This window comes from Lissotriton vulgaris, chromosome 8 (genome assembly GCF_964263255.1).
Source record: "Lissotriton vulgaris chromosome 8, aLisVul1.2, whole genome shotgun sequence".
NCBI lineage: Eukaryota > Metazoa > Chordata > Amphibia > Caudata > Salamandridae > Lissotriton > Lissotriton vulgaris.
In genome coordinates this window covers 1,421,113,624-1,421,130,019 of record NC_141696.1, presented here as the reverse complement: position 1 = coordinate 1,421,130,019, position 16,396 = coordinate 1,421,113,624, and the positions used below count along the sequence as shown (strand labels likewise).

The 16,396-nt window shown below is 44.9% G+C and overlaps 1 protein-coding gene across 1 annotated transcript in view; it reads right to left on the bottom strand.

Annotated features, from left to right (window-relative positions):
• Positions 1–16,396, bottom strand: part of LOC147698856 (uromodulin-like 1) — a 569,037-nt gene that overhangs the window by 354,479 nt on the left and 198,162 nt on the right. Inside the window, exons 5-7 of the mRNA XM_086935447.1 lie at positions 14,164–14,350; positions 8,568–8,708; positions 3,589–3,705 (exon numbers count right to left, since the gene is read on the bottom strand). Of these exons, the coding sequence (XP_086791573.1) occupies positions 3,589–3,705; positions 8,568–8,708; positions 14,164–14,350 (445 nt within the window). The remainder of the gene's footprint in view (positions 1–3,588; positions 3,706–8,567; positions 8,709–14,163; positions 14,351–16,396) is intronic.

Here is a 16,396-nt window from a genome sequence, read left to right as displayed (position 1 = left end):
ACTCAATTAGATATACATTATTTGGTATTATTATTTGTTTGTAGATTCCCATGAGGAAGGGTGGGCTTAACACCAAAAATGCATTGGGATTTATGTGACCCACGACTGATATGTATGATCAACATTTGAAAGGAACTTTATTCGGAAAAATTCAATTTCGAATAAATTCAAATCCATGAAGTAACGGATTGAGGGTGTCACAGACACTCATTTGGGACACTTTTGATTCATTAATTTGTTGCTTGAGTTGGAGTTCAAGCTTTGCGTAAATTTACAAATGAGTTTAGTTGAAGTTCAACATGTTCGAGACACTCTTTTGAGTGCAGGAAGTAGTGCACTTTCTGTCTAAGACTTTTGTCCTAGTTCTTCTCTTCAACTTTCTAAAAGTGGCATTTTCAAAATTGCAATTTAGAAAACCGATTTTACCATAAGAGAGGATTTTCATTACAATTTTTCATCACAATTCCAAAGTAACAGCTTACCCGTTCACTTTTGGAAGTTACGGATTATTAAATGTAATAATGTAATCTCAATGTAATCCAATGGAAGAGGTAGGCCTTGTAGTACTGAAAAACAAATGTAAGAATTTGTTACTACCAGGACATGTAAAACTTAAAGGTACTTGTCCAAACTTTTAAATACACTGCACCCTGCCATCTGAGTTGACCAGGATCTACCCTAGGGGGACATATGTTTTAAAAAGGCAGGCTTGGGTATGGCAAAATGTTTACTTTGCCAGGTCGAAATGGCTGTTTAAAACTGGACACACAGGCTGCAATGGCAGGCCTGAAATATGTTTAAAGGGCTACTAAAGTTGATGGCACAATATGTGATGCAGGCCCACTTGTATAATTTAATTTACAGGCCCTGGGTACATATAGTACCAATTTACTAGAGATTTATAAGTACAATAAATATGTTAACTGGGTGTAGTGCAATGTCACCATGTTTTAAGGCGGAAGCACATTTACTGACCCCACCGACCCAGACACCGCCGCGACCAACCTCAAACAGTGGATCAACGACTGCGCCGACACCCTCGCCCCTCTCAAGACCTGCACAACCAACCACACCAACAAGAAAGCCACCTGGTTCAACGAAGACCTCCGGATCTCCAAGCGCACCTGTCGGTAGCTGGAGAAAAAATGGTTCCACGACCGAACACCAGACAGCCACTGAGCCCACAAAAGCGCCACCCGCAGACACCACCAACTCATCAGGACCGCCAAGAGGACCGCCTTCAAAGACCGCCTGGACAACAACGCACACAACACCAACAAGCTCTTCAGCATCGTGAAAGAACTCTCCAACCCCAGCTCCAACACCAATGACATCCCACCATCACAAGACCTGTGCGACTCCCTGGCCACCTTCTTTCACCGCAAGATCGCCGACATCCACAACAGCTTCAACTCTGACACCCCCGCACCCACCACTGAGTCCACCACCCCTGCGATCACCACCCGCACCAGTCGCCTGACCGCCTGGTCCCACGTCAGCGACAAAGACACCATCAAAACCATGAACTCCATCCACTCCGGATCCCCATCCGACCCCTGTCCTCACCACGTCTTCAACAAAGCCAGCACAACCATCGCACCCCACCTCCGGAAAACAATCAACAGTTCCTTCGAGACAGCAACCTTCCCGGAAAGCTGGAAGCACGCCGAGATCAACACCCTTCTGAATAAGCCAAAGGCGAACCCCAAGGACCTCAAGAACTTCTGGCCCATCTCCCTGCTCCCGTTCCCGGCAAAGTGACAGAGAAGATTGTCAACAAACAGCTAACCCGCTACCTCGAAGACAACAACATCCTAGACCCTTCCCAATCCGGATTCCGCAGCAACCACAGCACCGAGACCGCCCTCATCGCCGCCACTGACGACATCAGGATCCTGATGGGCAAAGGAGAAACAGCAGCCCTCATCCTCCTGGACCTATCAGTAGCTTTTGACACAGTCTGCCACCAAACCCTATCAGCACGTCTCCATGACGCCGGAATTCAAGAGAAGGCCCTGGCATGGACCACATCCTTCCTCTCCGGCAGAACCCAGAGCGTCCGCCTCCCACCCTTCCGCTCAAAAACCACAGAGATCATCTGCGGCGTCCCACAGGGATCCTCCCTCAGCCGGACGCTGTTCAATATCTACATGGCACCGCTCGCCCACGTCGCACGACAACATAACCTCAACATCATCTCCTACGCAGACGACACCCAGCTGATCATATCCCTCAACGAAGACCCCCACACCGCTAAAGCCAACCTCCACAGAGGAATGAAGGCCGTAGCCGACTGGATGAAGGACAGTAGGCTGAAGCTGAATTCAGACAAGACGGAGGTCCTCATCCTCGGACCCACCCCATCAGCCAGGGACGACTCCTGGTGGCCCACATCGCTAGGCACAGCCCCGGAGCCCACAGACCACACACGCAACCTGGGGGTGATCCTCGACTCCACCCTCCCCATGACCAGGCAAGTCAGCGCCGTCTCCGCGTCCTGACTCAACACCCTCCGAATGCTCCGCAGGATCTTCAAATGGATCCCCCCCGACACGAGAAAAACCGTCACCCAGGCCCTCATCACCAGCAGACTCGACTACGGGAACGCCTTCTACTCAGGAACAACAACCAAGCTCCTGAGACGACTACAACGAATCCAGAACGCCTCAGCATGACTGATCCTCGACGTCCCCCGACGCAGCCACATCACCCCACCTGAGAGGCCTGCACTGGCTCCCCGTCAACAAGAGGATCACCTTCAAACTCCTCATTCACCCACACAAAGCACTACACAACACCAGACCCACATACCTCAACAACCGACTCAGCTTCTACACCCCCACCCGAAGCCTCCGCTCAGCCAACCTCGCCCTCGCCACAATTCCTCGTATCCGGAAATCCACCGCCGGCGGCAGATCGTTCTCCTACCTCGCCGCCAAGACCTGGAACGCTCTCCCTACCAGCCTACTACAGACTCAGGACCTGCTGGCCTTCAGGAAACTTCTCAAGACCTGGCTTTTCGATCAGTATCAGCCAAGACTCCCCAACCCCAGCGCCTTGAGACCCTAACGGGGTTGATTGATTGACTTTAGCACTGGTTAGCAGTGATAAAGTGTGCAGAGTCCTAAGGCCAGCGAAAACAAGATAAGCAAATATGGAGTAGGGAGGCAAACATTTTGGGGAAGACCACCCTAAGGCTGACAGGTCTAACAATAATGTGGCAAATGACTCCTCTAACTATGAGTACAGGACCTCAAAAGGTGCATACACATGTATAGTTTGTGTTAATGTGCTACCAGTAGCACATCACTCAAATCACGTGTAATTTCTTCAAATGTATTTCAGCTATAGAAGTCTTTGGGATGTGATCAGTATTTCTTTCCATATTCTAGCAGCCTTCGAGTAAATAGGGTATTTTTTGATCCTCTTAAATTGGTCAGAAGCTATGCTATGTAACTGTATAGCATTGCAGAGTGACTGTTTTCTGAATTATAATTGTGACCTTATTTGCATGTTAACACAATGTTGACATCTGCTTCAACAGCTATTCCAAGGCCTAAAAACACGAAAGAAAATAACAATACTTACAGCACCATGGATCGGTAAGCCTGGAAGGCAAGACAGGTGTTGTCATCCCTTCATGGACCGACCTATTATTGCTTGTAAAAGGACTTAGTGCTGATCGTGGTGTGGAGTTCATCGTATCTGGATAGGTATGAAAGGGGGAAGATGCAAGAAAACATGATCAAATGGAAGAACGAGAGAATGCAAAGAAAGTGCAGAAAGGAAGAAGGAAGAAGTGGGCAAATAGGACTAGGCAGATGGGTGTGTTTGATTGAGATATTATGCACAAGAGAATATGGGCGTACAGAGGTACACAGGAAAAAAAGAAGAAAGAGAGGATGGAAGGAAGTGTGGAAGATGTGAGCGAGGAAAGGGAAAGTATGGAGGGAGTGAAGTAAAAAAAAAATAGAATGTAAGAAAGAAAGAAAGTTAACATATCGTGGAAGAAACGAAAAATGGAAGTATGGTAGTGAGGGAAGAAAGGGCATAGAACGGGTGGTGAAGTAAAACAAATGACAGAAGATTTGAAGGAATGGGAAAGAGAGCAGACAGAAAGCAAGATGAAGGGAGGGATGGCAGGAAATGGAAGGAAGGAATATAGTGATGAAAGATAAGACAATTTGGTAAAAAAATGAAAAGGAGGAGATAGAAACGCAGTAGGTTTGATGAGAGGGGAAATAACACAGAAGACAAAGGAAGGTAGAACAACCAAAGGAAAGAGGATAAAGCAAAATAAAATACAAAAAACAGGAGACAGGATCATACAAATCCGAAAGAAAATGAAAGAAAGAAAAATAGCTCAGTTTAAGAAATACAGATTATGAACAAGCTATACCGCTGGAACTAGAGTATCTTCCAAATGTAATTATTTGCTTTACATTTAATCAACTCCTAAGTATCCATTTCCCACCAACAGGATATAGGCGTGTGCAACCATTCATGCAGAAGAGTGGTACCCTGCTTTGAGCATTCACGTGGGACAGCCCTCATGGGCTTCCTTCCCTCATAACCTTTAGGAAAAGACTGAAAACTTGTTAGGCTTTTACATATTTTCTAACTGTTCCCTGTTAACTTATTTTATCTCTGTGTGTTGTCTTCTTCAGCACCCCGAAACGTCTGTGTACGAGTGCTACGAAAGTAATTTCTAACTTGTGCAGGGGATATGTTGTCATCTGCAAGATGAAGGAGGATAACTTCCCTTCAAAGATTGCTACTGGTAATGGTACCCTAGGTGTGAGTTGCATCTGTGGCTGACCATATAAGTTAACTAATCCTGCCAGCAGGAAGACAGGGATGGAGGCTCCTGTTTGTCCATCGAGGTGCTCTGAGAATCAAAAGTAAGAGGTAAGATGAAGGAACCAACCGGCCCTCTAGCTCTAGCGATCAACCTGTCATAGTATGAAAGGGAACTATTAAAGAGCTGGTGTCCAAAGAGTAGAAGACAGAGGGTGGTAGGGGAAGTGTACTGGGTCTTAAACACTAGTATGGAAATTATTTTTTGTGTGGCTTGTGGCAACGTGTATGTGCATCGTTGAGTCTCTCTGGCTTTCGTGCATCACCCCCTTGCTCTCGACTTTTGAAATCGTGACAACGCATCAGCTGCCATTGAACCAGTTTTGTTCGTTTTTTTTTAAACAATACTTAAAGCTTCCTTTCACTTGAAGCTCCTGATTCTAACTTCGACAGAGTGTTGTCGCCAATTGATTTATTTCAGCTAGCATCACTGACCTAAATAGGAAGTGTATGTTACACATTTTTAAAGGGTCACCACTCAAATGCACTAAACCCATGTCCTGATGATGGTCTTATGAAATAATACCGCAAAGACCGGAACGTCGACAATTGGGTCTAATTCTGCACGGGATTCACCAACCACGATTGATTTTCATTTACTTTTGATTTGAAGTCATTGTGTTATTACCTGTTAGCAGTTTAGACTTACTTTCTGATGTATTGGTGGAACATATAATACACTCCCTGTATATCTGAAATGCTTTTTTCTGTACCATATTTTATCATTAATTAATTTTTTGTCTTTAAGTAAATAATAATATTTTGACTCTATTAAATACCTGGTTATTGTATTCATTTATTATGTTAGTGTGGTAACATTATTTTCTTGTATTAGAGAAATTCACTATCCTCAGCCACTAATTCATAGTAGTGTGGGTTCTCAATTAATTAGAGTCCTGAACTTGCTGAGATTTGATAACTCAAACAAAGTCCCTTGCTGGCCCATTTCCCTCAATTGAACTTTTATGACGCCTGCTGCTCCCTCCTACCCGGAGTTGACCATTTAAAAAAAAATGAAGTTGGTGCCCCCCCTCACGTATGTCAGTAATGATTACCTCCATTGTGCCTGTTGTCATGCATGACCTCTATATGCCATGGGAAACCCCTGATGCTAAGAACTACCTGCAGCAGACGAAGGATACTAAAGAGCTGGTGGCAAAATCGTGTCATTGACTGCCTCCATATACCGACTGACACATGTATCAAAGATTTGGGAAATATATGACCCTTTGTTTCTATCTCACGAGAGGCCTTCTTCAGGTCTTGTAAATGTCCAATCAATGGTATCTTGTCTCCTGTCACATTTCTTCAGTGCTCACAACTGCAACTAAATCTTAACTCAACTGCTCCTTGCTGAAACTTGTCTTCCATGAGCAGCAACTCCTCTCAGCATTAATCTTTCCCACAGAGCTCCAGCCTTAGTAACAGATTCTTACTGATTGCCACAAGTACTTCTATCATACATTGAGCTACTTCATTAATGTGCGTTAATCAGAATCTATAAATGACCATAAACCAACTATCCATAGCACAGTGAGCTGTATCACAAGAGTACACCAGACAAACTCCTCATATTATCATAATACAGCCACCAATAGCACATGCCAGTTGTCATGCTGGCTGCCATCTGCTAATTCCAGCTAGTACCAGAGGTTCATTGGCGCAAAGTAAAAGGAAGTTTTGTGACCTCTGACATCTTTCTTTGTACCTGCCCTGGAGACTTCAATCAATTAATCATTTGTAAAGCACAGAACTGTCATGCTGGAGGTATCTGGGCGATGTTTCTCTGTCAAAGAGCCAGGTCTTGAGTGTCTGTATGAAGTCTGCCAGCGAGGAGGCTGTACAGAGTTAGAGATGAAGGCTGTTCCATGCTGCGACGGATGCGGGTGCGTGTGCAAGACCGATTGAAGAGGCGCAATGGTGTCTGGAGGGCTTGTGGAAGTTCAGTCAATGGTTGATGTAGGCAGGTCTTAGGTCATGGAGGGCTTTGCAGGTGTGTGTGAGGATCATGGACTGGCATCTCTTCGGAATGGGGAGCCAGTGGATGTATCTTAGTGGTGGGTGATATGGGTTTCTTTGGGGAGGTCCAGGATGAGTCTGGCTGCAGCCTTCTGTATGGTTTGGAGTCTTCTGAAGAGCTGGGTGGAGATGCCTATGTCGAGGGCGTTGCCGTAGTCAAGGCGGCTGGGGATTATGGCCTGAGTGACGGTCTTTCTGATGTTGGTTGGGATCCATCCAAAGATTCTGCGGACCATGCTAAGTGTTTCGAAGCAAGAGGAAGCAACTGTGTTGACTTGTCATTTCATGCTGAGATAGCTGTTGAGGATGATGCCGATGTTGCGAGCGTGGTCAGTCGGTGTGGGTCCAAGTTCTGCAGGCCACCAGCTGTGATCCCATGTGTAGGTGTTCTTTCTGTATATCAGTACATCAGTTTTATTGGAGTTGAGTTGGAGGCAGTTGTCTCTCATCCATTTGGCTACGATAGTCATGGCATTGCAGAAGTTGGTTTTGGCATTGAAGGGGTCCTCAGTAAGCGAGAGGATCAGTTGAGTGTCATCTGCGTAGAGGTCTGTGTTGAGCCCATGGAATCTGACAACCTCTGCAAGTGGGGTCATGTAGATTTTGAACAGGGTGGGGCTGAGGGATGATCCTTGTGATACGCTCCATATGTCTCTAGGTGCAGAGGTGAAGGGAGTCAGTTGGATGGTCTGTGTGCATCATGTTAGGAAGGAGGCGATCCACTTGAGGGCATCTTGCTGTATGCCTATGTTGTAGAGTCTGTTGATGAGGGTGATGCGGGAGACATTGTTGAGAGGTTGAGGAGGATTAGGGCCACAGTTTCTTCGTGGTCGAGGAGTGTTCCGATGTCATCTGTGGCAGCAAACAGTGTGGTCTCAGTGCTATAGTTGGCCCGGAATTCAGATTGTGAGGCGTCCAGTGGGTGGTTCTGTTCCAGGAATTCGGTGAGCTGCTGGTTGATGGCTTTCTCGAGTACTTTGACTGGATAATGAAGCCGAGAGATCGGATGATAATTTTTTTAATTTAAAAGCAAGTACCCTAGTGTCCCAAAGGCACTTACTGATCTAAACCCAGAAATTGTATAAGTGGACAAATGCTGCGTTATCTAAACTTCCCTTCAAAATCTTGCTACTCTAATAACCACGTTATAAAAAATAATGTGAAAAGCACACTTTATTACCTAGAAGAAATTAAATGAATTCACATCCAAACCCCAGCTGAAAACGTACTACCTCTGAACAGCTTAGGTGTGCACTTATGAGGATTTTAGCTTTGGGCAAAGCAGAACAGATCTCATTTCATAAGAGCAACTATTGTGGTAAGTTTGAATTGCTATTTATTTTGCATTACCTACGAAACCATGTACCCACTGATGGAGCATTTGGATTTGTCCAATGTGCTCAATAGTGAAGTCCATAAAAATATTTGGCTCGTTAGTCTTAGCCTGACCTGTTTTAACGCATTGGCCGCTGCCGTGATTTCGCGGCAGTGCGGCACTTCCGCAAAAACGGGCGGGGCCGTGTCGGCCATTGGACGTGTGCAGCACTACGAAGGTAGTGCTCGCGACGTCCAACGGCCGACAGCAGCACCTAAGGGGTTAAACATACATAAAAACCTCCTCTAGCATCACCTTTCCAGTTGTGTGCCAGTGCCATCTTCCCTTAATGTGATGCCATGTGGCATTGTCTTACCTGGGAATCTATCATCTGGTCGGCTGGTGTTCATGCCAGGAGGTTCATGGTGGCCATAGCAGTTATAGAAGCCTTCTAGATTTCTGCAGACCTCTTCTTTGGAGCACACATTGAGTTCAGGGTATGTGCATTCATTCACATCTGTGGAGGAAAAAATAACATTCACCAGTGCTGTCTAGAGTTTGGTCATGAGAAGTTAAGTGGAATAAGATATTGTGCAAAAGTCCCGGGAAAAGTACAAGCATTAGCTCCGTCCCCATCCTGCTTTTAAAATGAACAAATCCCTAGTTCATCGAGTGTTCTTGAAAACAAGGTTAGATAGCTTGGCGTTTTAAGTACTGGCAGTGGTGTGAGGAGAGAGTGTCTGCGTGTGAGCTCATAACAGCAAGAAGCTGTCAAGAAAATATATGCAGCCGAGAATCAAGGTAGTGGTCTCTAGTATTTAACAGTCCATTGCAGGGCAAGCTCGGTGTGAGTCATTTTTGGCACCCCACACCCCATGACCGCCTCCTCTGATCCTCTCACTACCACTGGGCAAAAGTATCTCTCACCTCTCTAATCTAAGTTACTGCCAAACAAAGTCCCTCCACAGGTCAGCGCCCAGTGCGGCCACACCGGTCGCACTGCCCTAAAGCCGGCCCTGAGGGATTGAACTGTGGCAGTCAACAGATTGATTAATAAATCTAGATGGACATAAGTTATGTAGACATAAGTAGACATAGGTAGTGAAAAGAAGGGAGAAAATATGATGGGAATCAGGTTGGGAAGTTTTTGGGTATAAGAAAGGATATAATAAGAGGTCTTCAACAGGGAAATGAATTGCAATGATCAGTTTTGACATTAAATAGACAATAAACATGTCGACCTTCTTTTAAGCTATCACTCTCCAAGCTGGTGTAGGCCATGGTACCCATCTCTGGTTCCCTATCATTTTTACCTTTAGCTAAGGAACCCACATATTAAAACACTAGGGTATACCTTAGTCACTTTTAACCTCGCATAACATCATTCTGCTCACATTTGCACACATAAACACTGCACCTCATACTTCACATTGGCAAAAAACAACAGAACTCTGGCAAAGAGCCCCCTTGCTGGGCCTGTTGGTCATTGCAGTGCTGGCACGAAGAGGAGCTGCCAGATGATAAAGCATGGCACCCTTATGGGTGTGTGACGGCCTTGCTCCTTAGCAATCAGATCCCCCAATCTGGTGCTTCAGGCTACTCCCAACCTCCTCTTTTTCTCTGTATTCAGGAACTGTTAGTCCTTTGACTTACATAGTCTCATAAAGGGACATGTATGCTGGACGGTATACAACGGTTACAACGCAATTTTTACAACGCACTACCACTACAACGCAGCCATTACAACGCATACCATTACAACGCATTGCGCTGGGGGGCGCTCTAGGATAGGGAATAAGTTTAATTTTATATCCAACACCTTCCCTAGTGTCCACGGGGACTGGAGTTGGAATATAAAATTATACTTACCACTATCCAGCACCTCTAAGCGCTATGCGTTGTAACGGTATTCGTTGTAAATACCGCGTTGTAATGGTATGCGTTGTAAAAGTATGCGTTGTAACGTCATACATCCATGCTGGACCTTTATTCTACCCTTGCCCCCTCTATCCGTTACTTTGATGACTACTTCTAGCCTTAAGGAGAAAACCAATGTGATCTTATCGATGGACCAACATTGGATATAATCCTAAGAGTTCTTTGTTTAAGGTGCATGGTTCAACAACCCATTGAAATATAAGGAAGTACACATCTAAGTCAAAATATTGTGTTGATGATTGTCTTCCATGAACATGGAAACGTGGTCCTTTACAAATAATATTATGCTGAATTATATAGCTGCAAAAAGGGAGACAAGTTACTACCACATCTTTTTTGTGATTGTTTATTCGAGTTGTTAACAGGAATTATGAAAACCCAATTTGAGGGGTAAAACAGAAAATGCTATGTGCGATAAGTGTAACTTTGAGTTATGTGAGGCAGAGATGTCAGCTCCAAGAACTGGATGTGAGGCTGTTCAATAAATACCAAATGTTTACAACAGGATTGACATGGTCCATGTCATTTCATTTTATTAAAAGAAAATCCATGTACTTTTTACAGATGTACTTAAAGGTTGGTGCAACGAAAAATCTTTAAAAATTGTACTTACATGAAATCTTAAAACAAGAGAGAAATTCTCAAATCTAAAAGGTATACTATAGATCCAAGCATTGACCGCGCGACAAGAGAAACGTCTTTCCGGTTAGAAGATATTTTCTGGTGTGAGAAATATGGTCACGCTTTTCTAACTCATATATCTGACAGATCCTGCGATTCTGAGACCAGTTTTATATATGAAGTGGATGAGCAGACAGCAGCAGACAGTGCCGAGCAGGTGTGCGGGTGGGTGCTCTGTGTTATGGTACAGCTACAAATATGTGGCCAGAAAAGGAATAAGATGCTGAAACTACCCAGTTTAAAGAAACAGATTTTTACTATGGACAACATTTGGATCTTAAGTTGTGCATCAATGTCTAAAGTGACAAAAGCCCTTTCTGGCTAAAGGAGAGGGGGTCATAAGTGAGTCAAAGATGATTTTGAGAAGATGTATGATTGTCCGCTTCCTAGATATAATGTACTCCATGAGACATATGGATAAACTTGTTTACTGTTCATATCTCCTTAAAGAGTCCAACAGCCAGCAGGAACTAAAGTGGAGATTGTAGTAATCAGGTGATTGGTAATACATGTTTCACTGACCTAGTAGAGGTGAAGATTAGACTGGAACAGAAAATCGTGATTTTCTTGAGTGCTTTGAAGTTATAAGGCAGGCGTGCTGCTGTTATTGTTATTCAAGCAGTCTTTGGGCTGCACCAGTTCTGATGTCTCAAATGTGATTTGGTAACTGTAAAGCCCATGAATGATATGTGCAGATTTTTGATGCGCTTGACACAAACTGTAGACTGTTTTTGCCTAAAGTTAGAGGGATTAGTAGTAAACTGCAGATAACACACAAAACATACTTCATACTGCACTCAACTACAGGGCAGATATTTTTATACATGAAGAAAGGAAGTGTTACCCGTGGAGTTTAAGTTTTGAATGTTACTGTGTATTATTTTCCATGATCGCCTTGACTTCCAAGATCATACTGCACACCATGTGTTAGACCTGGCATCCTTGCAGTGGTTTTCCCCATAACTTTTTGCCTGCTAACCAGTGCTGAAGTTATGCTATGTTATGGTAATATGTTAATATGATTTGTAAAGCACATGATTTTCCCAGAAATGGAGCTTCCCAGTGCTAACCACAGTAGACCAGCATTAGGAACAAGAGAGGCGGGGATACCACAGAGAGACCTAAGTAGCAAACAGCCATTTTTGAGTTTTTCCTGAAGTAAGGAAGAATCATAGTATTCCTTAGATCAGGGGGCATGCTGTTCTAGAGTGATTGTGCTCTCTCATTAAAGCATGGTAGATTTGGCATATTAGATTTACCTCTAAGTCTCAGTAAAGTGGCGCTTCCTGTGTACAGGACCTGTAAATTAAATGCTACTAGTGGGCCTGCAGAGTTGATTATGCCACCCATCTAAGTAGAACGTTCAAAGATGTCTCAATCCTGCCATTGCAGACTGTGGGTGCAGTTTTAAACTGCCATTTCGACCTGGCAACATAACTCTTTTGCCAGGCCTAAACATTTCTTTTTTATACATTTAAATCATCCTAAATGTAGGCCCTGGACAGCTCAGAGGGCAGGGTGAACTGCATTTAAAATTAGAACATGTACTTTTTTAAGCTTTACATGTCCTAGTAGTAAACAACTCTAAAATTCATTTTTTTTGCTATTGCAAGGCCTACATCTACCATAGCACAGTATTGGAGTTAGCATTTCACATAAGCTGTAAAGTCACACAGAAACAGGTAACTCATTCATGTTTTGTGTCTTTAGAATTGAAATGAAAAATCCTAACATTATGACGTAGATTTTTAAATTATAGCTTTGAAAATGTCACTTTCAGAAAGGTGGCATTTTTCTGCCTCGGCCATTTGGTGCCTGCAGATTGTCTCTGGGTAACATGACTAGGTGTGGGTGAAAGTTGGCCTTTGTGTATTTCTTCTAGACAGCCACACAAAATAGGGAGCTTAGGTGTGCCTGGATGGGCCATCATTGGCAGGATCGGAGGGATCGGCTGGGCACAGCCCCACTTACACTTGAATAGGCTGTGTCCTGCCGCCACACACAAAACTACATACCACCTGGAGTTTGTCTGGAGCCATGGCAAGGAAGACAGGGCACCTGTGCACTCTAAAGACAAGCCTCTAGAAGCATTGGGCCCTTCAAAGGCAGAAATGCGCGCAAATATTGGACCTCAGACCCCAACTCTTCAGTACACTTCTGGACCTGTAGATACTCTGCCAGGAAGGAGGACGGCTGTGCTTCTGAAAGGACTGCCACTCAGCTGGACTACTGCTGTGAAGGACTTCTGCCCTGTTGTGCTGACCTGCTGCCCTCTTGCCATGGTGAGAAGGACTGGACCTGCATATGTTGAACCCAGGACCCCAATGTGACTCCAAGGGCTAGTTGGCCGGCCTCCTGACTTGAGCCTCAGGGACATAAGGCTCCAACAACCTCAACCCTGCACCTCAATTCTGCCATCTGTGGGGCTAACCTGCCAAGTGGTGCTACCACAGTTCTGTACCCCTGGAAGTGGCCTAAGGTGTTCTGCCAGCCTCTGAGAACCTCATGAAGCTCATGCATCCTCTGTGCTGCATGGCATAACCCCCATGCATCGTCGCCGCTGCATGGATTTTACCTATCACAAAGACTCGCATCGCAGCCCGTGGCCTCAATGGAACTGCCACTGCGTGACACATCCTTGGTGTAGGCTCTCGCATCACTCATCGAAGGGAGCCTCAATGACGACGCCGGACTCCGCATGGCAGCCTCGCAGCATCTCGGAACCAAAAGATCACCCTGACTGCGTATGCATTCTCTATGCCAGGCTTTGCATCGCAAGCCCTCATTGACAGAACTCTAGATGACAAAGCAGGCTCTTGCACTGCAGCTTTGCTGCATCTTGGAACCAACGCATCGCCTCGGCTGTGCAACACATCTTCCACGTGGACCCTCGCACTGCTCCTCAAAACAGGATTTAAGGTACTTTGTATAGCGGGCCTAACTGGGTCTCTGTAGCCGGCTCATGCTCCATCGCAGTCAGCCTGAACTTGTGATTTATTCTTGGTTCGGCGCAACCAGATATCCACAGTTGGCGCTTTGCGCTAATTTTTTCACTGAAATCTTCAAACCTGCATATCTCCTGTTCTACTGATCGGATTTTTGTCGTTCTGGTCCTTTTTTATTTATTAAAAATTTCCTCAATTTTTCTAATCTAAGGTGAGATACTTGTTGTGTGGGGTAGTCACGTTATTACTGTTTGAACTGTTGCACAAATACTTTATACATTGCCTCTGAATTGACAACCTAGTCAACCAGTAACTCATTTTCTTAAACTATGCATTCATAGAGGCTTCTTAGAGCATACACCAAGATGTGTCAGTCAGTCATGCAAATAAGCATGTAGAATAAATTACCTTTCACGTTTATGTTGATAACTTCAGGTATACGCCTCACAATCTCTTGCAGCTTCTCAGAGACCTCATTTAGGAGTGCTGGCTCTTGAAAACCAATCAGAATTTGAGATTCTACTGTGAAGGCCTCTGCTTGTACAGTGGTGATTGGATGAACAGAAACATTGCATGGCCAGAGTGCACCTGTAATCTGTGAGATGAAAATTAATGTGTTAATGAACCTTACTGCAACTGTCAAGCTCCAGACACGTTTTGCAAAAACAATGAAAACATACATAGGCCCTTATTTATGAGGCCTTGCGTCAATTTTGCGCCGCCGGTGCGTCACTTTTTGTGACGCACCAGCGGGGTACAAAATGCGCCTTGTTGCGCCATATTTAAAAAGTGACGCATCTAGGTAGACGCGTCACTTTTTAAACCCCTGCGCCACATTATACCTGCGTCAGGTATAATGTATGCAGAGGGGGCGTTCCCCCGCAAAAAGCCTCGTAATAGTGACGCAGTGAAATCTATGAGATTTCACTGCGTCACTTTTAGGATGCTGTTGCGTCAAAATCTTGCGCCTGCCTCACAGCAGGCGTAAGACTGACGCAAGCCCTTTCACATGGGGCTTTCCCCATGTGAAAGGACGCATTGCTAGAGTTGCGTCACTTTTGTGACACACTCCAGCAATGCGTCACTTTTGCGCTTACAGATGCGTCAGAAATACTGACGTATCTGTAAGTCCTTGCGACATGATGCGTCATACATTAAATATGACGCATCATTGGTGTCGCAAGGAGTGCGTAGTGAAAAGTGACGCATCGCTGTTTTCACGCAGAGATGCGTCACTTTTCATAAATGAGGCCCATAGTTTCTTAAAATTCAGCTGGTAGAAAACAGCTTACAAATACATATTTTTGGTCAATGTGGAACTGTACTAGAAACTCCGCCCTAAAGTGGATAGCTTGTACTTTTTTTCTCATGGTGCATGTTTGTCATTTTATTCCCTCAAGCGTTCAAGGGCATTCTTTTTCTGTGTTATAATGAAGTAGGTTTTTGTCACCTTTTTTCAGTGGATTTATTTCCTCAATGACGGTCCATGGATGAGAACAGAGTTGTACATGTAATTGTCAGAAACAATAAAAAACGTGATAGAGATGCTGTACATGCAGTTCGATGTGAAGGGTTTAGAACCCCATATAAGTTCGTAAGGGGTCAGGAATTAAAAATAATGAAGACATGGACATGAAAACGAATCTGAGAACTAGTGTGATACTTACCTCTGACTTAGGGGCGGTAACTTGGGTCAGAGAGGGCAGCAGTGGTATAAAGGCCTCTTAAACCACTAGGTAGGTGCCTGTCAATGTCCTTGGTTGTATCCACCTTCTCTGCTTCTGCACCAGTCCATCACTCTGGTTAGTGTTGCAGTATTTTATTGTTTTCTCCCATTCTCATTTTCAATACCCACTGATCCTATTCGTCCATCATGCTCTTGGTTCCCTCCTATTCCTGCACCTTGAGCCTCCCATCTCAACAGCTCAATTCTCCTGTTCTCAGTGTTGTCTGTTCTGGGCCTGTATCCTGGTAGCACCAGGGCTAGTCACACTACTTCCCAGCAAGCAAGTGGTGGTGAAAATGCATTTCTACTTGTGTGGTATATTGCTAATTGTTTAATCAAAAGAGTTCTAACAGTCAATCAATCAGTTGTCTTGTAAAGTGCAACTACTCACCAATAAGGGTCTCAAGGCACTGGGGCGGACTGCTTATCCGTAGAACGCACTCAGGTTCAGTCAAAGAGCCAGGTTTTGAGGTCGTCCTGAATTGAGGCAGTGATGGTGATTGCCTGAGACGGAGAAGCAGGGTGTTCCAGGTCTTTGCTGCAAGATAGGAAAAGGATCTTCCTCCGGCCGTCGTCCTGCGGATGCGTGGGATGTTCGCAGGTACCAGTTGGGTGGAGCAGATGTCTCTGGTGGATGCATGGAATGCGAGGTGTTGGTTGAGGTACGCAGATCCCGTGTCAGATAGGGCTCTGTGGTTGTGTGTGAGGAGCTTGAAGGTGATTCTTTTGTTGACTGGGAGCCAGTGGAGGTCTTTCATGTGTCTAGCTATGTGGCTGCGACAGGGGATGTTGAGGATGTGACTGGCAGAGGCGTTCTAAATATTTCTTGAGGAGTTTCTGGGTGATGTCAGTGTAGAGTGCGCTGAGGTAGTCGAATCTGCTGCAGATGAGTGCATGGGTGTCCGTCCTTCTGGA